The sequence below is a fragment of the Trichosurus vulpecula genome, chromosome 1, assembly GCF_011100635.1.
Source record: "Trichosurus vulpecula isolate mTriVul1 chromosome 1, mTriVul1.pri, whole genome shotgun sequence".
Classification (NCBI taxonomy): domain Eukaryota; kingdom Metazoa; phylum Chordata; class Mammalia; order Diprotodontia; family Phalangeridae; genus Trichosurus; species Trichosurus vulpecula.
In genome coordinates this window covers 188,654,321-188,679,776 of record NC_050573.1, presented here as the reverse complement: position 1 = coordinate 188,679,776, position 25,456 = coordinate 188,654,321, and the positions used below count along the sequence as shown (strand labels likewise).

General features: G+C 38.2%; 1 protein-coding gene across 1 annotated transcript in view; it reads left to right on the top strand.

The window, feature by feature from the left end:
- MBOAT1 (membrane bound O-acyltransferase domain containing 1) overlaps positions 1-25,456 on the top strand; it is a 131,992-nt gene that overhangs the window by 61,208 nt on the left and 45,328 nt on the right. The window contains exons 4-5 of the mRNA XM_036740830.1: positions 7,098-7,193; positions 22,303-22,358. Of these exons, the coding sequence (XP_036596725.1) occupies positions 7,098-7,193; positions 22,303-22,358 (152 nt within the window). The remainder of the gene's footprint in view (positions 1-7,097; positions 7,194-22,302; positions 22,359-25,456) is intronic.

The following is a 25,456-nucleotide window of genomic DNA, read 5'->3' as shown; positions in this document are numbered from 1 at the left end:
ATCTGAATGTTCTCCTGCCACTTCTAATTTGCCACTATTATCAATGATTATTATTTTACATATTATTTTCCCCCTTAAAATTTCACCTCCTTTGGACGTTACTGTTTCTCTCATTGCCACTGCTATCCAAGAAATCTGCCATGTTTGAAGCCTTGGTGTTGTCTTTCTTTGATTCTTCTCTTGCCTTCATTGCTCATTCTTGAGTGACCAAGTCCTGTTGATTCCATCTCTGCAGTAATCTTTGTCATCCCTTCCCTCCTCCTCTCTTCTGCAGGTGCGTTTGTAAGGCCTTCATTAGTACCTCTCTGAAAAGTGCAGTAGATTTTCAGTCCTCCACTCTTTATCTCCTTCAAGATATGCATGGATCTGCTTTAATGACCTCCTAATTATCTTTCTGCCTTGTCTTACACCATTCTTATCCATCCTCTTTACAACTAACAAAATGCTTTTCCTAAAGCCTAGGTCTAAGCATGTCAGTTGCCTACAAAGTATAAATCCCATTGACTTCTTATTACTTATAAAAAAGCAAATATAAACTCTTTTTGGCATTTAAAGCCTTTTACAACCTTACCCGACCAACCTTTCATGATTTAAAGAGTATCTTTTAGATAGCATCTACTATATTTCAGGCATGGCATTAAGTGCCTTACAACTATTATCTCATTTGATTCTCACAACAACCCTGGGAAGCAGATGCTATTATAATCCTTTTGGTACAGTTGAGGAAACTGAAGTAGACAAGGTTAAGTAACTTGCCCAAGGTCACAAGCTTGAAAGTGTCGAAGGCAGGATAAGAATTTAGATCTTTCTGACTCCAGGCCTAGTGCTCTATTTACCATGCCACCTACCTAATTTATTATACACATGTATAATATATTATTATAAATTTATATTTAACATATTGAAACACAACACATATTATATAATTACATATAATTATAATATATCAACATGTAAATATGTATATATAATTATTATATTTATTCTTCTTCTATAGTCTAGTCAAACCAGTTTTATTTCACTTTTGTCTTTCTAATCCCATGGTCTCATGTAAAGAATGCCTGGTACTTTACCAGTATTTAATAAATGTTTGTTGATTGGCTCGTCAGTCATTCCTCTGCTCAGAAAACTTCAGTGGCTCCCTATTATTGCCTAATCAGTAAAGTTAAAACTCTTTTGCATTCCGTTCAGGTCTTGTTGCAGTATTTCACCATCCTACCTTTCCATCTTTATCTAATATCATTTCCTTTTTTTGTGGTCTACACTTTAGCCAGACTGGGCTGTCTTTATCCTCCTCTTACCCAAATTCATTTCCCATTCCTGACTCTGTGTCTTTGATCTAACTTTTCTTTTTCAATCAACAAGCATTTATTAAGTCCCTACTCTGTGCCAGGTGCTTTGCTAGCTGCTAGGATGCTTACTTTATACCCTTCTTATACCTAATTTATCCTCCTTACTTTTCTTTGCCTGCTAAATTTCTACCCATCCTTTAAAATAGTCAAATTTGCCACCTTCTTTCCTCCTTAATCTCTATTTGTCAATAGTGACTCTTCCCCCTTGGAGCTGACATGGAACTTTGTACTACTTGAATGCACTTAGTATTTATTACTCTGTATTACTTTTATCTATTGTAATATGATATAGTATATTATTACTGTATCTCTTTGTGTAAGTCCTATTCCCTCTTTTAGATTACAAGCTTCAGGAAGGATGAGACCATGTCTTATCTAAGATTTATATTTCTCACAGAGCCTTGCACAATGCTCTGCATCAGAAAGTATTTGTTTGAGAATAGAACAGGTTATATGAAGGAGATTTCTCTAGAGTTTCCTTTTTTAAAATAATGCTTATGGAGAGTCTCATTGTATATACTTTTTCAGATGACTTCAAAGTCCTCTAATACCTCATCATGCTGTATTGAAGACCAAGGTTTCTCAAAGACAGTATTTGGTGTATATGGGGCAGCTGTGTTGGTGAAGGGGCTAGAACACCAGGCCTGGGATCAGGAAGACCTGAGTTGGATTTTGGCCTCAGATACTCATTAGCTGTGTGACCCTAGTCAAATAATTTAAGCTGTTTGCCTCAGTTTCCTCATTTGTTAAATGAGGATAATAATAGTATCTTCCTCCCAGGGTTGTCATGAGGAAGGAATGAGATAATTGTACAACACTTAACAGGGGTGGGGAACCTGTGGCCTTCCAGGTCCTTGGTTGTGGCCTTTTGACTGAATCTAAGTTTTACAGAACAAACCCTTTTATTAAGGGGACTTGTTTTTGTGAAGTTTGGATTCAGTCAAAGGGCTGCACTTGAGGACCTAGAGGGCCACATGTGGCCTTGAGGACACAGGTTCCCCATCCCTGATACATTACCTGATAAATAGGAAGTGCTATGTTAACTATTATTATTGATGTAATAGATATAAATGTTAGCTATTATTATCACATAGTATATCATAAGCTCTGATAGGTCCTACTAAACTAGAAAAGGCTTTTGTGAGCAAATCTAATAGTGGACAGAATGTTTCCCTTACCCTTAGGACCAACCTATGCTTATCACTAAAAGGTTGGTCACCAGATACGTTTCTGCTACAACAGAGGGTGTGCAATCTGCACCAGTGGAGGGAGTATTCATACAAAAAAATCTCAGTATTAGATATCACTGTTACCTATCTATCTATCATCTATCTATCTATCTATCTATCTATCTATCTATCTATCTATCCAGCCATCCATCCATCATCTATCCATCCATGCATCCATCTATTATCTATTTATCTATCTATCCATCCATCTATCCATCTATCTATCCATCCATCCATCATCTATCCATCCATCCATCCATCTATTATTTATTTATCTATCCATCCATCTATCCATCTATCTATCATCTATCTGTCATCTGTCTATCCATCCATCATCCATCCATCCATCATCTATCCATCCATCCATCTATTATCTATTTATCTATCTATCCATCCATCTATCCAGCTATCATCCATCTATCTATCTATCTGTCATCTATCTATCTATCCATCCATCATCTATCCATCCATCCATTATCTATTTATCTATCTATCCATCCATCTATCCATCTATCTATCTATCTATCTATCTATCTATCTATCTATCTATCTGTCTATCTTGATCTCCAGGAAAAAGAAATCATCAAGTTTTAGCTTGGAGGCAGCAAGGTGTTATAGTAGATAGAAGTGCTGGACCTGGAGTCAGGAAAACCTGGGTTCAAATCCAGGCTCAGACACTTCCTAAGTCTATGATCCCAGGCATGTCACTTAATCTCTTTCTGCCTCAGTTTCCTCATCTGTAAATGGGAATAATGATAACACCTACCTCACAGGGTAGGGTTAATGAGGATAAAATGAGATAATATTTGTAAAGAGCTTTGAAAACTATGAAGCATGTTATAAATGCCAGCTATTACCATTACCATTATTACAAGATCTGTTAGGTTGAAATTCCTAGGCTAATGGGGAGTGACTACTGCTTTCATTTCAAATTCTCTCAGAAAACTTTAGATTGTTTTTGTTTCAGTTGTGATCAGCGCCATGACCCCATTTGGGGTTTTCTTGGCAAAGATACTGGAGTGATTTGCCATTTCCTTCTTCAGCTCATTTTACAGAGGAATAAATTGAGACAAACAGGTTTAAGTGACCTGCCCAGGGTCATCTAGCTAGTAAGTGGTGGAGTTTGGATTTGAACTCAGGTCTTTCTTACTCCAGGCCCTGTGCTCTCTCCACTGCATCACCTAGCTGACCCTTTAGATTGCTTTCTATCTTTAAGTATTCATTGTTTCTAAAAATAGGTCGAGAGACAATAAAACTATAGTTACCCTTCTCTCCCTTTTTCTTAAATATTTTATTTAAAAGTAGATATCACAATTCAGCTTCAAGGAGATCTTTGATGAAAAAAATTGGCATTATTCTTTGCCTCTTGATAGGCTTGGAAATTTAAAATTTTCAGTTTATAACCTCACAGTCTCTTGCAATAAATTTCTTATCAGTTGTAGAACAAATGTTTTTAGGTACTTTTAGATTTTATAGACACTCAGTTTTGAGTCCAGACAGACTGTGAAGAGCAATAATAAAATAATCTATGTTCCCAGTATACTCCTTGCTAGGGATTTTATCATTTGTTCCAGACGGGTGATTAGGTAATTCATCTCTCACTCCCTTGGAAGGCATAGCTATATATTGGAAATGCTACACATGATAATGCAAAGTGTTTGTAACCTATTTTCAAAGTTTGGCTTCCCTAGTATTGACTTTGGATGTAGCTGAAAACCGAACCAATAATTCTCCACATCTGTACAGCACGTTTCCAATTACTTTATACATGGTAATTTGTCCATTAGCCCAATACCCCTGGGATTCTGGTGGGGTGAACAGCATGCGATAGATGAAAGACTGCTAAGATAACAGAGAGCTAGTTAGTGACTTGCTTAGGTCCATTGTATTAACCAGCATCCAGGAATGGAGTCCTCTGGTGCTGATGAATCTTAGAACTTTACAGACAGACTGCGACTGTTTTTGCTGTACCACATTGTAATATCATGGTTATACAGGGATGTGTCATGAGGCCAGAAAGCAAAATGCCAAAGTAAGTTCTTTCCCTGTTTGCTTGTATTGTTGCCAGTCTTACAAAAGAGAGTAAATTAAAGTTCCAGATGGATAAACTAGGCACAGAACTCAACTAGCTTACAAGGTAATAAAATTCTAATATCCTTCCCCATTATAGGTACCTGAATTGACAGAGAACACATGAATCTCACACAATCATTTAACAAGTATTCATTAAGCACTTAGTGTATGCCAGGCACTATTCTAAGCACTGGGAATAGATACAAAGACAAAGACACAGTCTCAGCCCTTAATCTTCTCTCTATTTAGCTGAATCACTTGGGTGATGGAGGGGGGTGTGAGGGAATAGAAAATCAGAATTTGTTGTTAGATGAATCAGTTCAATTCATATGTGTGTATGATTATGTATATATGTAGATGGCACATAGTGGGTGCTTAATTATGAATGGAATGAATATGCATATATGTGCATATACCTATTTGGTATATATATGTACATATACATGTATATGTGGGTTTATATGATACATATATGTATGTATATGTCACTTTGCAATCTTTAAAGCCCCTACGTAAATGTTGACTATTAGCTATCCTTAAAGGAGAGTAGAAACAACACATACACAGGGAAGTAAATAATCCTGCCTTAATCATTGTCGGTCAGGAATTTCAGTGAGCTTCTTGGTCCTACCTTTCAATGATGGGACTGCTGGGAGAGAAAGGAAGTCTATCAGCCTATTCAAATTCAAATTCAGATCGAACCTATCTAGCTGGGAAGACTTGGTATGAAGAACTGGGACACTTTTGTCCAGGGAATCTACTTAACATGTTATGTCCTCATTTTGGCACCATTTTGAACTGTCAGTGTTACCAAATGCTTAGATTGAACCGACTTTAGCCTCCTGGCCATGGGAAAGTGGAGGCCAGGCAAAGGGTCAAGGCAGTGGCTGAAGAGCTGTTGTCTAAGGGCCAAGAAAGGGTGGCAGAAAGAGTTGTAACTGGCAGCTCACAGGAAGAAGTCAGATACCACATAGAAGGTGTCATAGAAGGTCAGGGGATCTGAACATTTCTGAGTGGCATGGATCCCTTGGGTGGTCTGGGGAAGCTTTTGGACCCCTTCTCAGAATCATAGTTTTAAATGCATTAAATAAAAATGCATGGGATTACAAAGGAAATTATATTGAAATACAGTAGTGAAATTTAACATAAAAAAGTTTATAGACTCCAGAATAGGGACCCAGCACTAGGTAGTCTTATGACTCTACCCTGGATTCTTATCTTGAACTTTTGGAATTTGGGGGCACATTCTCAGAGAGTAAATAGGGCTAGAGAACAATATATATCATGTCTTTCTTGATTCCTATCTCCAACTTGTCTCTTGAGGAAGACTTCCTCAGTAGCTTCCTCCTTATAATTTGTCTTAAGATAACCAGGTGGATAAACTAGGTGCAGAGCCAGGTAACATGTATAGTTGTTGAGTGCACTCTGATTTGAGGACCATGAGCTGATTTGGAAATGGAGGAAAATAAGCCATGTCAAGGTACCAAATGGCTCTGGTAAAGCAGTTTGTGAGTCTATAATTAGTCCTCTTTCTGCCTACCCTCATTTTGGTGAATTGACCACAAACTGCTGGCTGAATTTCTGTTATTACTATTAATAGTATCTAAGTCAATCTGATCTTAATTATGCTATAGTTTATTTTGGGCCAGGCTTAGTAGGCATAGGAAACTTGGTCTACCAATGCAGATAGCTAACTGTTCTATACCTTATAATCTTGGAGAATTGAACAGAGAACTGAGAAATTAAGTGACTTGCCCAGGGTGATATAGTCAGTATATATCAGGCATGGATCTTGAACCTAGGCTAGGAATTCTCAACCTTTTTTGTTTTATGGACCCCCTTAGCAGGTTGGAGAAGCCTATATTGTTTTTAAATACATAAAATTAAATACACAAAATCACAAAAGAAATAATTTATATTGAAAACCTTAGCAAAATATTTTTAAAAACAAGTTCGTGGATCCCTGATTAAGAACTCTTGCATGCCCTACTACACCTCAATACTTTATTTACTTTATTTCATTGACCTATTTTATGAAAGTAAATATATCAAATATATCCCCCATTACCATCAAGGAATCCCTAGTTAAAAAAAGGCATATAAAGTAAGAGGGAAAAAAAAGCAATTCAACAAAATCAACACAATGGTCATTTCTTATAGTATATAAAGTACTCCATGCCCATAGTCCTCTACCTTGACAATGAAATTCTTTTCTGGAGCCAAGTAATAATTATGCAATATTTATTTTTGTTGTTCAGTTATTTATTATGGAGATGAAAATCTCTTGGTCATATGATTTGTATCTAGGAGTGCCATCTTATGGACCTATCATAGTAAACAGGGTGTCCCAAATGTTTTTTGAGCCATCTTGTTATGATGATGCTATTGTTAATGATAATTATAACAGCTGATAATCTAATCTCTGGTAAACTGTATTTTTTAGGTACTCCTTTGTGGTTGCAATGGGTTATCTCACACTATGCCATATAAGCCGGATATACATATTCCATTATGGGATTCTCACTACAGACTTTTCAGGGTGAGTACCTTCATGAGCCTGGGTAGTGACCCCTAAGTTTGACTCCATCAATTATTTTTAGGGAATATTTTTACAGCCTGAAATATGTAACATTTAAGCAGGTTAAAAGAATTCTTTTTTTTGGTATGAGCATTTCTTTTCATGAAGCCAATATCTAGGCCTGATGACTTACTGTTCTGTGGCTGCAGACCCCTAGCTCTGTACACCCCTAGCTCTGGCCTGCCATCTCACTGTGGGGAACAAGAAGAACCTTGAAAGTGGGTATGGGTCTGTCTGTCAATGAAAAATTTTCACCACTTCTGGGGGAAAAACCCCACAACTCTAAGCACATAACCCATTGATGGTAGGTTATTTTCATATAGTAGACAATGCATCATACAATCACAGAATTCTATAACTGGAGGGAATATCAGAGGTTATCTTATAGAGAGTCAGTGGGAAAAGTACTAGATTTGTAATGTAAAAAAAAAAAGCTCAAATCTTGTTTTTAGAATTTACTAGTCATCTGATCATTACTCTCTAAGCTCAGTTTCCTCATCTATAAAATGGACTTACCAATAACTAGAATAGGAACATTTAGGTGACAGTGAATAGAGGCCTGGAGTCAGGAAAACTCATCGTCCTGAGTTCTGGCCTCAGACACTTCCTAGTGGTATGATCCTGGGCAAATCGCTTAACTCTTTTTGCCTCAGTTTCCTCATCTGTAAAATGAGCTGAAGAAGGAAATAGCAAACCACTCCAGTATCTTTGCCAAAAAACCCCAAAGGTAGTCATGGAGAGTCAGACACAACTGAAAAATAGCTGAACAGTGACAAAACTAGAACACTTACCTTATAGGGTTGTGGTGAGGCTCAAATGAGATGTGGTGCAGTTCTTTGCAACCATTAAAGTACTATGTAAGTATTGGCTATAATTAGTTTATCCAGTTTCCGCATTTTATAGATGAATCATCTGAGACCCAGAAAAGTTAAAGTCTAGGGTTACTCATCTATTAAGTGACTGGGAACACAAACCTTGTCCGTTTCTACTCCTCCCACTACATTACGGTGCCTCTTTCTTGTTTTTAGGAATTGCCATCAAGGCAAAATTACCAATGGAGACAACAGGGCTGTTTATCCAAGTTACCTGGGGAGTCGCTTCAGCTTGGTTTAGGCAGTCTGTAGGGCCTGATGAAAGTGCTTTTACTTCCATTTTCCCCAGGGCCCAAATTGAATCACATTGGATTTAACAAGTTCCTGAAGCACAGATAGAGAGCTGGGAAAATGACAGCTAATTTATCAGAGGTTTGCACCCTGCACCCTGTGCCAATGAAAACTCCACCCACTTAAGGCTCAGAGTTTAGAGAATGAACTGTTCCCATCCTCTTAATTTGGTTTTAAGCACAAAACTATCAGGCCTTCCCACATGTTCCCACTTGGATTTTCTTGATATAATTCATAACATGAGATGTCACTGAAAGGGGAAAAAATTAACACATCTGAAAAGCAGTGGGTTTACAAGTGTGGGAGGCTTTGGTACAGCATCAGGGAAGCTTTAAGACAGTGTCTTGGTCTTGTCATCTTCACCTCCAAAAGCACAGACTGATGACTACATTTCTCCAAGTGTTGTTTATCCTATGGCACCAGCTATTTGTACTGTGACATTATTTGAATCTCTTTTTGTTAAGCAATACTTGTGTTACATTACTGATGCAGGCATACCTCGGAGATGTTGTGGGTTCGGGTCCAGACCCACCACAATATAATGAATATTGCAATAAAACAAATCACATGAATTTTTTTTTGTTTCCCAGTGCCTATCAAGCTTATGTTTACACTATACTGTAATCTATTAAGTGTGCAATAGTATTATGTCTAAAAATAAGTAAAACCTTAATTAAAAATACTTTATTGCCAAAAAAAAATGCTTACTATCATCTGAGCCTTCAGCAAGTTGAAATCTTTTTGCTGGTGGAGGGTCTCGCCTCAATGTTTAGGGCTGCTGACTGATCAGGGTAGTGGTTGCTGAAGGTTGGGGTAGCCATGGTAATTTCCTAAAATAAGACAACAATGAAGTTTGCTGCATTGATTGACTCTTCCTCTTACTTGAAAACTTAGAGGCCATAATAGAGTTATTAATTGGCCTAATTTCAGTATTGTTATATCGCAGGGAATAGGAAGGCCTGAGGGGAGGAAGAGAGGGAGAGATGGAGAAAGGCCAGTTGGTGGAGTAGTCACAACACATGTAACATTTAAGTTTTCTGACTTATATGGGCATGGTTCATGGTGCCCCAAAATGATTATAATAGTAACATCAAAGATCACTGATCACAGATCACCCTAACAGATATGTAATGAAAAAATTTGAAGTATTGCAAGAATTACCAAAATGTGACACAGAGACACAACGTGAGTGCATTCTGTTAGAAAAATGCTGCCAATAGACTTGCCTGAAGCATGGTTGTCAGAAACCTTGAATTTGTAAAAATTTGCAATATCTGTGAAGCACAATAAAATGAGATATGCCTGTATTTGGAAAGGAATAAGAAGGAAAATGTCCATCTACCACCTATAAAACAACTGCTAATGTCTTCCTTCCTCCAAAATTACTTTGTGTTTATTTGGCATGGTGTACATGTTGTCTCCCCACCCAATAGAATATAATTTTCTTGGGGTTGAGGTTTATTTCATTGTTATCTTCATATCTTCAGCTCCCAGCACAGTGTCTCTCACATAGTAGGTGCTTAGTTAATGCTTGTTGATTGGTTGGCATACTACAATATTACTTTAACTTCTAAGTGGCCTAAATTTTTTTTATTAAGGCAAAATCTTTTATAGTTCATCTCTTTTCTCACACCCCTTGCCAATCCTTCCTCTTAACCTTTTCTTGGGATTGATTGAATATTTATTTTCCATATACACTGCTAGGTTATAGAAAGGGAAAATGAGAGAATCCAGAGATAAGGTTCTCTACTCCAATGATACAAACATTCTCAGTGATTGTGAGTAAAGACAGAGTGGAGAAAGCCTGGGGATTAAAGGTTAAGCAAGGTGGGAACACTAGATCTCAGATGTTCCCCAGACCTAGTGGATTGCATTGATCAATCCCTAAACAGCATGGTTTTGCTGGACTGACGTCCTTAAGTAGAAATTGGCAGAGAGTAGCAGTGGGATGGAGTTGAAAACATTCTAACTAGTCTATTGGTTTGTCAGTGTTTTGGAGGAGTATGATGCTTTGATCTTAGGTTAAGAGCATTTGCCTAAGTTGGCAAGACCTTTTCCTTCCAATATACTTCTTTAGTATTACTTTGGTTCATCAAGCTATATAGCAATCTTCTCAACATTGAGTGGGGTTGTTACCTTTCTTTTGGTCATTTCAGATTAGGAAAGTGAGCATAATCCTAGTTTGAGCCCCATTCAGTCATTGGCCGTGGATGGTAGGATAAGCATTTATAGAATCATTTTCAAAATTGGGAGGAGAAGGTAACTTATACTCTTCCCTGGCCAAATATCATCACCATTAGAGGGGTGGTCCTACTTTCAGTCACAATAATTGCTTTCGTCACTGTTAAAACAGAGTTCCTCACGACCGTTAATACTTTACGATCTCCTTTGATGAAAGAGAACAAGCATTTATTAAGCACCTATTGTGTGTCAGATACTGTGCTGAAGTCCTATAGAAATATTATCCCATTCAGTCCTCACAACAACCATGTGAAGTACGCACTAGGATCCCCATTTGGAGGAAACTGAGGCAGTCAGGTTTAGTGACTTTCACAGAGTCACACAACTAACTTAGGTCTTCCTGACTCCAGGCCAGTACTCTACCACTGCTCTACCTAGCTGCCCCTAGTCCCAGAAATCCTAACAGAGATCAGCAGACTAACCACTGGAATTTACAGTATGTTTTATGACCAATTTTCATTCTTTCCCCGTGTCCGAATCTCATTCTGAGCATGCAAGCAACCACAATCTTACTCAGAATGGGAATAACTTATTGTCACTGTTGCAGTTTTGAAAAATACTCAGCACTCAAGGTTGTTTTTACCCCTACCCCTTCTCCTTAATAAGAGATGAAGTACTGTTTGGACATTTAATGCGCAAAATGCTTAAGGATGACTTAATGCAGTGGGCATTTCTCTTCTTGAGTATGTAAGCAACGAATGTCAAACAGAACAATAAAGATTATTTATTAATTAATCACTATATTGCACCCAGTAATATATTTGTAGTAGTGTTGGATTAGATCTATTTGAGTATAACAGATTTCTTTAGAGAATACATCAAATATAGTGGAAAGCACATTAAATTTTTCCTTGAAATAAATTTTATTTGTATAAACTAGCTAAGGTTTTAGAGGGATTTAGAATATGATCTTTTATTAGTGTCACTCTCATGATTGGCATTTCTAGCACAGTGGCTAGCTAGGCATTGCTAGACACTGTGATTCCAGGAGCTAAAGACCCTTGCCAGTCTCTGTCTTTTCCCTGCCCTGCTGGTTTTCCCAGATTTGTTATGGGGAACCTGTCTTTTCAATAGGAGAAGTAACTTACTCTCATTCTCACCATTATTGGCTTTTCATGTGAAACTTGATACTTATTGCAGTTGGTAATTATAGAAATAGTCATAGGCTTGAAAAGGTATCAGGGATACAAACCATCGAATATGGATCAAGTAGTTGTATCCCATGCGGAGAAGAGAAGACTGAGCAATGAACAATTGTAGAATGATTAGAACAGAATACAGTAACTTATTGTTACTTGTGTAATCAGTTGAACTGAGAAATAGTTTCTTCCTTGATTGATCAATAAACATTTGTTTAGTACTTACTATATGCCAGTCACTATAGATATAAATACAAAGGATAAAGTAGTGTCTACTTACAAGGAACTTACATTCTAATGAGGGAGACAGGAAATACGCATATAAGTACCTGCAGCATAAATGTAAGTACATACAAATATAGGGCAGGTAGGTGGTGTAGTGAATAGAGTACTGGGCCTGGAGTCAGGAAGGCTACTCTTCCAGAGTTCAAATATAACCTCAGAGACTTACTAGCTGTGTGACCTTGGGCAAGTCACTTAACTATCTTTGCCTCAGTTTCTTCATCTGTAAAATGAGCCAGAGAAGGAAATGGCCAATCATTCTAGTATCTTTGCCAAGAAGACCCCAAATAGGGTCATGAAGAGTTGGACATGACTGAAAACCAACAACAACAAACAAATATATATATACAAAGTATTTACATAAACAGTAGTTTGGGAGGACCAGGAAAGGGTTCATGCAGAAAATGGTGCTCGAGCTGTATCTTAAAGGAAAAAAAGAGTGCATTCCAGGCATGGAAATGGATAGTTCAAAGTCACGAATATGGGAGACAGTGTTGTGTGTGAGAAACAGAGAAAAGGCCAAATTGGTTGAGCCGAAGAGTATAGGATGGGGAGTAGTGGTGAATGAGGCTGGAAAGATAGGTTGGGTCCATGTAACGAAAGACCTTAAAAGCTAAACAGACAGTTTTATATTTGTATCTTAGAGGCAATAGGAAGTCACAGTTTCCTGTTAGCAGCTATTAGCAGCCGCTTGTTGAATGCATTGTAGTAGGGATAGACTTGAGGCATGGAAACTAATTAGAAGGCTGTTAATTTAGGTGAGTAGTGATGAGAGCATGAAGTAAAGTGGTCTCTATGTGAGTGGAGAGGGGTGTGTGTGTGTGTGTGTGTGTGTGTGTGTGTGAGAGAGAGAGAGAGAGAGAGAGAGAGAGAGAGAGAGAGAGAGAGAGAGAGTTTGGGTTCAAGGATAATCCTGAAGTTGTAAATTTAAGAGACTCACAGGTTGATTGTGCCTTCTACAGAAAGTGTGAAATTTGGAGGTTTGGGAGGAAGGAGAATTACTTTAGTTTTGGACTTGTTGAGTTTGAAGTATCTCTGGGATGTCCAGTTTGAAGTGTTCTATTGACAATTGGTGATACAGAACTGAATCTCAGGGGAGCGAAAGATGGATATATAGTGATATATAGTTCTGGGAGACATCTGCTAAGAGATGATACCATGGGTGCTGATGAGTTTACCAAGAAATAGTGTCTAGAGGGAGAAGAAAAAAGGGCCTAGGCTAGAACCTTGAGTAATACTAAGAGGGGATGTAATGTGGATGATGAGTCAGCAAAAGATTCTACAGAGTGGTCAGACACATGGGAGGAGAACCAAGAGAGAGCAGTATCACAGAACCCCAGAGAGGTAATAATATCCAGGGGGAGAGAGTGATCTTAAGTGTCAAATAGGTCAAGAAGCATGACCCATCAGATTTGGCAGTCGACATATCATTTTTAATTTTGGAGAGAATAGTTTCAGTTGAGTGATGAGTTTGGAAGCCCAATCACAAAGGACTGAGGAATGATTGAGAAGTGAGGAGATAAAGGCAGTGAGTCCAGCACTCTAGATAGCTTTTTTTCCCCCAAGGAATTTGGCTGAGAAAGAGAGAAGTGTAGGTCAAGAGCTGGAAAGTATGACAGTATCTAGTGAATTTTTGTTTTTAAAGAAAGGGAAGGAACTGATATGTAAGAAGTTAAAGATTCAAGAGAGTGGGGATGACCAGTAATACTATTAGTCTGTTTCTCAAGGTGAGCAGGGAAAAAGGAAAAGAACTTATATGTTCTAAAATATTTATAGCAGTTCTCTTTGTGGTAGAGAAGAACTGAAAAGTGAGAGGATGCCCATCAATTGGGGAATGGCTCAATAAGTTGTGGTATATGATTGTGATGGAATACTACTGTGCTGTAAGAATTGATGAGCAGGTTGGTTTTAGAAAATCATGGAAAGATTTACATGGAATAATGCAGAGTGAAATGAGCAGAACTAAGAGAGCATTGTGTATAATAACGGCAATATTGTTTGAAGAGCAACTGTGAATGACTTAGCTGTTTTGAGTAAAATGATTATTCAAATGCTATCCCTACCAGAGAAAGAACTGATACATAGAAGCATATAGTGTATGGTTCCACATATATATATATCTGTATCAAATGTTGGCCTTCTATAATGTGGGGTTGGGAAGGAGGGAGACAATATAACAAAAAAATGTGTGGTACAGTAGTAAATAGTAGGTGCTTTATAAATACTTTTTCCCCTTCCCTTCTTGGATTGATTCTCTGCTTGAACCAAGCTGACATTGGGTTGAAGCAGAGAATTGCCCTCCTATCATTTGTGGACTGCTCCTACTAGGAGCTCTCTGCATTTATTGAAAAAAAAAAAACCCAGCTCAGGAAACTGCTGGAAAGGGAAGCAGGGGCAGCAGACACTTGACCACAGTAGTTCCTGCTCGTGTCTGGCACCTGCGTTATCATCTTTATTGGGCTGCTCATAAGGCTGCTGCTAAGTGAGCTTGGCTGATGGCGGAGGACAATCATCCTGTCCCTGCTTAATCACAGCTTCACTCTGTGAAGATTCAGGCTGTCTCATTTGAAAAGGAGCCTTTTCAAAGGGTCTCATGTTGACTTGTGCATAAATCCTGATGGCTCTTTAGTATCCTGCCAGCCAGCCCCTTAGTACTGCAATCATTTCAAACCTACATCTGGGGAGGTGGGGAATAGGGCGTGTTAAGTACACTTCATTGGCAGCATGAGCTTGTTAAAAAGTAGAAACGTCTTGGAATGAAAGACTACTATTTTCTCCTGGGCATGATAAATTGGAGGCTGAATTTGCAGATTCACGTACAACGCACTAAATTAGAAAGATTTTTTTTCTTTTTTTTTTCTTTTTTTAAATGTATGCTAGCCCATTCCATTTTGATCTGCCATCCTACAAATCTGAACTGAGTACTGGCTAGCCCTGAAACAGAGAAGGTCAGAGATTCTTAGGACTTAGCATTGGAAAGATGAGTAAATCAAAGGCAACAGTGCTTAAGCGATCTTCCACAAAGTCACACAGGAATTAAGATGTAGAATTTGGATAAAAACTCAGGTTTGTTGACTCCAAATTAGATTGCTCAGAGGAGTTATTTTTGTAGTCATATTTTTGCAATTAAGCCTTAGGGCACCTTTTTTGTACCATAGACCCTTCGGATAGTGTGGTAAAGTCTATGGATCCCCTTCTCAGAATGTTTTTAAATGCGTATGTTAACGTACATAGGATTACAAAGGAAAACCAATTATAATGGAAATAAAGATGCCATTTTTTTTCCTATCCGAGTTCATAGACCCACTGAAATCTATCCACATACCTTCAAGATTGGGGGAGACCCAAGGTTAAGAACCTCTGATTTAGGGGAATATGTGATTCCTGTGCTGGAGCCATTTGAATTCCCTGAAATTACTTGTCAGACTGAGGATTCCACCTACCACGAATAGGGACAAAGAGCTAGAGAACATTCTTCAAGGTTGGCATTAAGTGTTGGGAATGGGCCAAAGAATGGTCTCTTTCCACTTCTGTTATGATTTATGATTCCGAGGTGCATGAAAGCAGGGGACCCATGCCATGATCCTGTGGGTGGTCCTAAGGGAACTTTAAGTCATTATCATACCCTTGGTCTTCCATTGGGGAAGCTGAGTGAGTGCATCATTCTACCTCTGCTCCCACCTAGTCAGGCTCACTTTTATTGCCATCTTCTTGCAGTCAACGGCCAGCTTAAACATAATAGCAAATTTTTACCATAAATAAAAGAAGCCATTGAAATATGGATTTTTAACCTGGTGAACCTAAAAAATCCACGTTTATAAAATAAGCGTCCTCCATGTCTGATCTGCCTTGATAGCTTCTCACCTGCACAGTTATTTAGCTGTTTTGACCTCAGCCCAATCTATTAACTCTGGAGAGAGGAAAAAGTTCCTTTTGCCTTTGCTCTTTTTTATTTTGGTGGTCATTACAACATCCATGGAAAAGCTCAGAATTGGTACCACCCTTCCCACATCCAACACAAATCCTTGATTTCAAATTGGTTAAGTGGTTCCCATGGATACAAGTGAAAGGCCCATGATTGATGACTAGGAGCCCTGGATGTGTACAAATTCAAGGACAGAATGAAGCCCTTTGGGAGTGGAACATTTGAGTACAGCTCAGATTCTAAGGCCTCATTGTCTAGAGAAAATTCTCAGTCTGTATCAAGTAGCCATTTATGATGCCCCATCTCCTTTTGCCCTTCCTGTACTTGTGGTATGCACATGTGCACATATTGGGAATTATTTCATAAAATAACACAGTTTAGCATAAATTGATATTTCTGGCTTAGAAATGCATCTTGAATCTTTTTTTTTTGCTTTTAGTAAAGTATAAATGACATATAACAATTATAGCATTACTAACATATCATTTCATATATGATTACTGGAAAAATATGTACATATATTTTCTTCTGGTAATAATGACTGTTTTGAGACTTTTAGCATTAGAGAAATTGGTTTGTCAGTTTCTGCCACAGCTTCTAGGCAGACAAGAGCAGCCAATAAATATTTATTGAGTACCTACTATGTGTTACTCTATGTCTACCTCATGCCTGAAGGAAAAGAATTAAGAGGCTAGAATGAAATTAATGCTGTTTTTTAAGTTTCTAATTTATAGAATATTATCTTGTAATCTGATATATCTTTTTGCTGTGTTTTCCTTAATCTAATCTATTCCTTTGTGATCATAAACTCTTAAACACATGGTTCTTTCTGCCAAACAACAAAGAACAGAAGTTCTTACTTTTGGGTCCATGGTGGATAGATTTTGGGAGGTTTGTGAAATTGGTTGGGAGATGAAAAAGAAAAACAACAAAAACACCTGCATTATTTGCACTAACTTTGAACTGGAATGTAGTGTTTCCTCCAATTACTGAAAAAAATTATTCTGAGAATATCCTTAGGTTTCCTCTCCAGACTGCCAAAGGAAGTCCATGATATAAGAAAATGGTTAAGAACCCCTATGCAAAGAAGAATGTGCTCCCGACCTTTACATGTCTAGAATTTCCCTCCAATTGTCTTATTACAAATTCAGGACAGTAGAGGTGTTTTAATCAAGTATTATTAGCTGCTTTATTTGTCCTCCTCCCTCTAAATTATATGAAATTATATGACGATTGGTAACAGAATTATTTTAATGTAAGGATTTAAGCAGTCATTTGCCAACCTCAGTGAATAATTATCAACACCTTCCTGACTTGAGCATTTTAAATCCCATCCAGCCTGTGTAGGATACAGGGTGACTGCACCTGAATATTGTCAAGCCAACCCCAAGAGAGAAGAAAGCAAATGTCTTTTTTTCTCTCTGTAGAGGGGCAGTGTAGCTTCATGGTCCATTTGTTCTCTTTGCTAATTTGCTTATTCATTCAGAGCTAAACTGAATGTAGGAACTGAATTGAACCCCCTGGGTAACTTGGGTTTCTTACACCAAAGGTACCTGAGAATACACTTCAAATTTTTCCCAATTAAAGATATGGTTTCACTGTGGGGATGGTTAGAAATTCATGTCTTATGGCTTGTCTTCAAGGCATTTAGGCTTATAGGAAAAAAAAATGGCTTGTTGGAAGTAAGCTGCTTCACTATAAAGGTCATCTCTTGAATTTATCCTGCATACAATCTTTGTAGTAAATGAAGCTTTTGCAGTAAATTAGATTTCACTCTGGACTCATTCAGGGTCCCAGGCCTTATTCAGCCAGTGGAGAAGATCCCTACTGAAGAAAAGTGGCCTCAGAAAGTGATGTTTACAGGTCTTAGTTCTGATGTTGTCTTGTCTTTGGGCTCAAAGCTCAAATTAACAGCTTTGTCGAAGACAGATTATTTTTATCCAGAAAACCTCTGGAGGAGCATTGTCTAACACCATGCTTCCCAAAGAGCATGTCTGCTTATGGCAGAATGGTTTACTGATTTCTAGATAGCTCAAGAATTACATTCTACATGAAGCCTTTTCTAATCTCCCCAACTACTAACCTCAGATATCTCAAGTGTAACTAGGTGGTGCAAAGGATGGAGCCCCAGGCCTGGAGTTAGGAAGACCTGAGTTCAAATTTGGCCTCAGACACTTACCAGCTGTGTGACCCTGGACAAGTCACTTAATTTCTGTTTACCTCGGTTTCCTCATTTGTAAAACGGGGATAATAATAGCACCTATCTCCAAGGGTTGTTGTGAGGATCAAATGAGATAATAGTTGTAAAGCACTTAACATAGTGTACCTGGAACATGGTAAGTACTATATAAATGTTAGCTATGATTATTAGGTATTCAGTGAGATAATATTTGTAAAAAACACTTAGCAAAGTGCCTAGCACATAGTAGGAGCTACATAAATGCTTCTTCCCTCACTTCTCCCCCAACTGTTATTACTCTTCCTTTTTAACTGCTTGGTATTTCTATATCTTGAACTTATTTCGTGTTTTTTTCTTTATATTCTGATATACGTACATGTTGTTTCCCCCAGTAAGTTACAAACTTCTTGAAGGTATTGGTTATTTCTTTTCTTTCTTTTCTTCTCTTTTTTACCCTTTTTCTTCCTTTCCTTTCCTTTCCTTTCCTTTCCTTTCCTTTCCTTTCCTTTCCTTTCCTTTCCTTTCCCTTCCTTTCACTTTCCTTTCCTTTCCTTTCTTTCCTTTCCTTTCCTTTCCTTTCCTTTCCTTTCCTTTCCTTTCCTTTCCTTTCCTTTCCTTTCCTTTCCTTTCCTTCCTTCCTTTCCTTTCCTCTTCTCTCCTTTTCTCTCCCTTTCTCTTCTTTTCTTTTCTCTCCTTTTCTCCTTTTCTTTTTTTTTGTCTTTCTATTCTCGGTATCTAGCACCATGCGTGGTCCAGTGTAGGCATCTAATGAATACTTGTTGAGTGATTAATCCTTCCAATTGCTATTTCCTCCTCCCTAAATTACTTGATACTGGAGAAGGAGATGGCAAACCTCTCTAGAATCTTTGCCAAGAAAAGCCCAAATCGGATCACAAAGAGTTGGACATGACTGAAACGAGTGAACAACAAAGAAAAACAAAAAGCCTAGTGCCCAGCACATAGCTATTTAACAAATGCTTTCGACTGATTGATTTTGCCCTTATATTCTCTTTGTCACATCATTTATGCCCAATTTAAACTATAGTAGCCCTCATTGTAGTGCAATATATTATATGTATAGACTGAGATGTAGCATTAACCATATATTCTATAGCATTAACAAAAGGCCTGTTACAGCAGGCTTAACTTTTAAGAAATGAATGTGTGAAAAAGCATTTAAATACTTTATTGTGGTTGTTTAGTTGTTTCCAGCTCTTTGTTGTCCCTTTTTGGGTTTGCCATTTCCTTTTCCAGCTCATTTTACAAATGAGGAAACTGAGGCAAATGGGGTTAAGCAACTTCCCAAGGATCATGCAGCTAGTGTCTGACTTCAGATTTGAACTCAGGAAGATGAGTCTTCTTGACTCCAGGCCTGGCACTCTATCCATTGTGCATCTAGCTGCCATATTTAAGTACTTAGCTAAGTACACATTTAAGTACTTACTATGTGCAATAAGTCCTGTACTAAGTGCTAGAATTGCATATTGAAAAGTAAGAGCATCATTGTTTTCAAAGAAGTCACATTTTCATAGGGGGAGACAACACACCCAGCTGCAAGTCAGATGGAAAATCTTGGTCCTCATCTCCACAGAGACTGCTTCCCTGGACTGTGGCTGCTGGGGCCAGGCTGAAGGAGGAACCAGTGGTCTGGGGAGTAGTACTATACCCCAGGATGTCCAGCTGGGAGGCCTACATTATCTCCCTGTGGGTGTGAGGATAAGCAGTGGTGGTAGTTTGACTCATTCGGCACATTTCCTCCTCCATTTTCTCCCTCAAGGTGCCTTGTTGTTTGCCTGAGGCTGGCTAGGCAGTTGGTTGGGATGCATGGCCCTTTCTCTGTATCTTGGTAGCTCTGTTGCTCCTTTCCTGGATGGTGGTTGTGGGCTTGGGATGGAAGCAAGGCCAGTGATCAGGGGTGGATGCTATTCCTGGAGTGCTTAGATTCAGGGAAGTGGACCATCCCCATCCATGTCACAGGGGAGGTGGTGGTTGATCAGAAGCTTGTGTTGGTAGCAATGAGGGTAAGGGATCTATTCTCCACAAAGGTTGCTCTCCTTGGTGGCTGTGGAGACCAGGCTGGAAACAGGACTAGTGATCTGAATAACATTGCTCTTCCCAAGAGTCTTGGGCTCCAGATCCTGAGGATTCTCCATCTGTGTCTATGGGGAGGTTGTAGAGGAGATTTTACTAGCCTGGCAGATGCCATCTGTTTTCTTTTCCTTTGAGTGCCTTGCTGCTTCAGCTAGGTTGACTTGATGTTCATCTTGCATTTAGACACATTTAGATATATATACACAAATACGTGTGAGTGTGTGTGTGTGTGTGTGTGTGTGTGTATGTGTGATTAGCTGAAGTGCATAAAGTACTTTAAACACATCTCATTGGACCACACAGCAACTCTGGAAGTGAGTAGTATAAATATTAACATCATTTTACATATGAGGAAATATACGTAAGAAAATAAAGTGACTTGCCTAAGGTAGTAAGATCAAGACTCGAACTCATATCTCTAACTCTGAAAACTTCCCGAGGTTCTGGAATTTTCCTTGTACCCCTGAATTCATTAAATAACTGAACCACCCAAAGTTAGTTCTTAACATATCGCCTGAGGAATCTTGCAACTCCACGTGATAGAGAAGAGCGATATTATTTCTCCCATTTGACATATGAGAGAACTGAAGTCCAGAGAGATTATTTCTACTTAATGGTCATTGGCCAGTGTGAACTACGATTTGAATCTACCCTTTTAATGCAAAAAAAAAACCCACCCAAAAAACCCCAAACCAAAAAACAACAAACAAAAAATAAAACTTGGGATCCTGTTTTTATTTTCCTTCCTTAATTGCAGCCTTTCTGTGATAAAGGATATTATAGCCTTATTTATCCTGCAATAATTTTATTATCAGCTAATAATGGCTTGGGGGATTCTAGGTTGATTAGATAACATTAATAGTAACATTCTAGAAATCTAGGTAAAGCAAGAATACAAAGTCTATGGATGATTTTGCTGCAGTTTTTTTATAGTTACCTTGGCTCACAGGATTCAAGATTTAGAACTAAAAGGAACCTGGAAGATCACCTAGTCCAACCTACTTATTTTACAGATGGAGAAACTGAGGCCCAGGAAGGCTGAAGGGACTTGTCCATTGTTATAGTGTATTAAGCAGCAGACCTAGGAAACAAACCTTTGTCTTTTCACTCCAAATCCATTCTTCTTTCCAGTATTGGTTGTCCTAAGATGTAGGGGAAAACTTCACTATCAGCAAGACCTACATATAAAATCTCACACTGTTGTCATTTGTGGAACATTTTGAGTTTCATTCCTTTAGTCCTTGGTTCTTTTCAAAATATTCAAAGTCTTTAGGCTGGTAGCATAATAGCCGCTGGAATGAGAATGGGAGCAAAAGAATCCCATAATGCAGGAACCATCAGACATTTTCGCTGCTAATCATTTTGCACACTGCAATTGAGTTGTTAGAGGCTGATTACATTCTGACCCTGGGATTTGTTGGATTCATTTTACCTCTCAAGTAGGTCTTGAATTCTCAGTGAACATTTGCTGGTGTCCCTGAGTTACTATCTTTTAAAGAATAATGTTACTGCTTTATCACTGGCTTGCTCTTTTAAAAGGCTAGAAAATGGGAAATTAAGATGGAGTCAAAAGATGAGATGAACCACAGAAAAGCAAATGAGTTCAGTTCACACATAAATCTTTATTTATAGATGATCAGAAAAAGAGATGCCACTTTTTTTTGTCTTTGATGTGTTTTGGTCTCAAGCCAGATCTGGGTATTTCTTTTTTCCCTATCACTGAATGTCCCTGCTTATGGTTTATCTGTGGCTGTGGAAATTATTATTTTAAAATAAGTCTTCTGTAATATTGTCATCATTTGTCATGAGAAAATATCCAGGGCAGAGCCAAATCTCTGGAAGTCTTTTAATTGCTGTTTGTGATTATGTTATTCCATGATCTTATTATAAGTATTTACAGAAGTTATTTGGCATGAGATATAAAAACTCATTTCAAGTTTTAGGGTTCAAAATGATTATTATAATTATTATTGCATATCATAACTAGAATTAGCTTTCCATCTGTAGCATGTATAGAAGGGCTTACATCTTCTGTATCTTTACTTTGTAGGCCACTGATGATTATGACCCAGAAGATCACAACCCTGGCGTTCCAAATTCATGATGGTGAGGAAATACTCTCCTCATGGCCATGTTGCCATTAGGCCCACTTCTTATATTGTACATGATTGGCAGCCTAGAAAGAGCTGTATTCTCATCTTGTTGGTAGTTCAGTAGTCTTAACTCCTTCAGCATCTTTATTCCTGAAACAGTATTTTACATTTGCTGAAATATTTTTGCTGAGAGGGAAGGCTTTCCTCTTTATCTTCACAAGATCTAAATCTCTCTGGTGATATTCTTTCTGCTCCATAATCAGTGCTATTAAAGAGAAATGGCACCTTCTTTGCTTCGTTCACCCCAGGAAAGTTAAAAAATAAACCAAAATTAAGCCCCTTTTGACATTATCAACTGATGATGTTTACCTGAACTGTTAAAAATTTTAGAAAATAGTATTTTAGACTTGTCCATCCCCCTTTCTCCAGTTTTGTTGACAAATGACTTGAATGAGGATAGTAAGACAATGTAAAACCTTGGAAGAGGTACTTCTGAGTGAACACAAATGGATACTTTCTTATCATCAATCTGTTCTTTAGGAGAGGAGCAAGTTCTTATTATTAGGTTCCAACAAATGGATCATAGATGGTAAATGAGAGGAGGCTTCAAAGCAAGCTAGTCCAGAACCCTCATTTTACAAATTAGAAAAATAAGTCTCAGGGAGGTTAAAATGCCGAAGCTCACAGAAGTGGGGTCTTCTGATTTGAGCCAATGGTCTTGCCATGGTACCACGTGAAGACTTATTTTCTGTAGAAAAGGAATTTTCAAAAATAATAGCTCACATGAATACACTTAGTAGTGCACAAAATATTTTCCTCAGAACAAGCCTGTTGACTAGGGAGTTCTAGTATTATCATGCCCATTTTGTTGACGAGGAAACTTATCTGAAACTTGTAGAGATTAAATGACTTATCTAAAGCTTATTATACAGGTCTTTGGACTCTGAGTTCTTATTAATATAGCAAACTGCCTTTCCAAAAACTTGCCTATGTGGTGCTAATTACCCCCTTGAAAAGCTCTTTTTAATAGTTACACACACTGATTTGGTAAATAGTTTTTAACCTGGTGAATTTTCTATTTGAGAAGCTAAGAAGAATGATTATTTCTTGTAGCTGTGTTTCTTATTTCTCCTCAAAAGCTCGGGAACTAATTTAATTTAGTTGTAACCCTTGGGAGTCTCAATCCATGCCTCTGCTCTAGCTGTTTCCTGAATACTTTGGTATTGTAGACTGAAGTACTCAAAATAGAATCAGAGTGACTTAGTTTACAGTTAACTCCCCTTGGCAGTATATGTAGCCGTGAATTAACAGCATAAAATAAATGCTCAACTGGTTTCAGTCCCTGCCAGTTGCCTAATGAGTATTTGGTGAGTTCAAGCGAAGAATAGGTTTACTGTTAAAGATTTCCCCTTCCAGTTTTTAATCTGGGCATAATGAATTATTTGCACACTTTTCTGTCCAATTTATCCTGTTTCATTGACTATTGCTTACAAGGAATGAGATATTTTTCTCTTTTTTGTTCTAGTAAGAGGAAGATATGAATTCGAGAGATTTTTTTCTGCCCTTCCTCTGGCATTTTTTGAATTACCCTTATGATTGGTGACTGTACTGAGGTCAAGTTAATAATACATTTTCTGTAGCGACAGCTCTTGATTTACAGTACATGAAAAGGGCTTGCCATTAGTTTTACAGATTTTAGGCTTCTAAACAAGGAACATGTGCATGTTGTGCACACAAATAACACAAATGTACGTTTAGTTAATGATTTGTCCGACAAATATTTTTGTGTTAATGTATAATGACCCTGAGGTGGGTTGGGCTTTCCTTGTGTGGTGAGAGACATATTTCTCCAGTCACAGAGGGAACAAAGCTTTCCCCTGGCCCCCAAACATGTCCTTGTCTTACACCAATCAAGCTTCTTTCCGTACCTAGTGCCAAACGGGGACTGACAATTGCGGGCAGCCAGGACTACTTCTGTATTTACTTCCCTTAGGTCTGCATAAAGAATGACTTGGAGAGCACCAGGAGACCATTATACCTGGGAGAGAAGCTCACATTTAGATAGAGCCTTAATTAGTTGTTGTTGCTTTGTGGTTTTCAGTTGTGTCCAACTCTCCATGACCCCATTTTGGGGTCTTCTTGACAAAGATACTGGAGTGGTTTGCACTTTCCTTCTTCAGTCCATTTTATAGATGAGGAATGGAGGCCAACAGGGTTAAGTGACTTGCCCAGGGTCACACAGCTACTAAGTGTCTGAGGCTGGATTTGACCTCCTGAACATGAATCTTCCTGATTCCAAGTCCAGTGCTCTATCAACTGCACCACCTAGATGACCTTAATTGTTTACAAGGCCTTTAATTTTAGGTTTAAAATTTTATTATGCCATTTCATAAATGAGGAATCCGATACTCTAAGAGATTAATTGATTTGCCCCAGCACACATTCATCTTAAATTGCAGAGCTGAGGCATTATCCCGGGTCTCCTAACTCCAGGGATAGTGATCTTCTCACTGTGCCATCATGTGGCCTTCTTTGTGCTTCATTTCACAAAGTGGGAATAAAACAGATGCCTGGAACATTGATCTCCTTTCTGCAGAGAAAGAGGGAATTCTAGATTTTTCTTTTCATTTCTATAGAAACCTCTTTGAAAGCTGTCCTCAGTGTGTTATAGTAGTCTGATTCTTTGACCCATTGACAGGAATATTTATAAAGCCAAAACATACCTCAGTTTTTTCAACATAGAATTTGTGAGTATTTAAAAATATCTATTCTTTCTTGATTTCTGTTGGTAATTGGGTGTAGGTGTTCATGATCTCTTTTCTTAATCTCTCCCCTCTCATTATTCCCCATCTCCGGTGCAATGGACTGCAAACACCTAAAGCCTTGGGGTCCAGCATCCAAAACTGCAGTGTGTGTGTGTGTGTGTGTGTGTGTGTGTATGTGTATGTAGCTTAATAAATCTGGAACAAGAGCAGTATTGAGGAGTCATAAATCTAGGTCTGGAAGGACCTTAAAGGTCATCTAATCAACATTCCTCATTTTATAGGCAAGGGAACTGAGGACCAAGTATGTTAAGTGACTTACTGAAATTCACACAGGTACTAAGTGAAA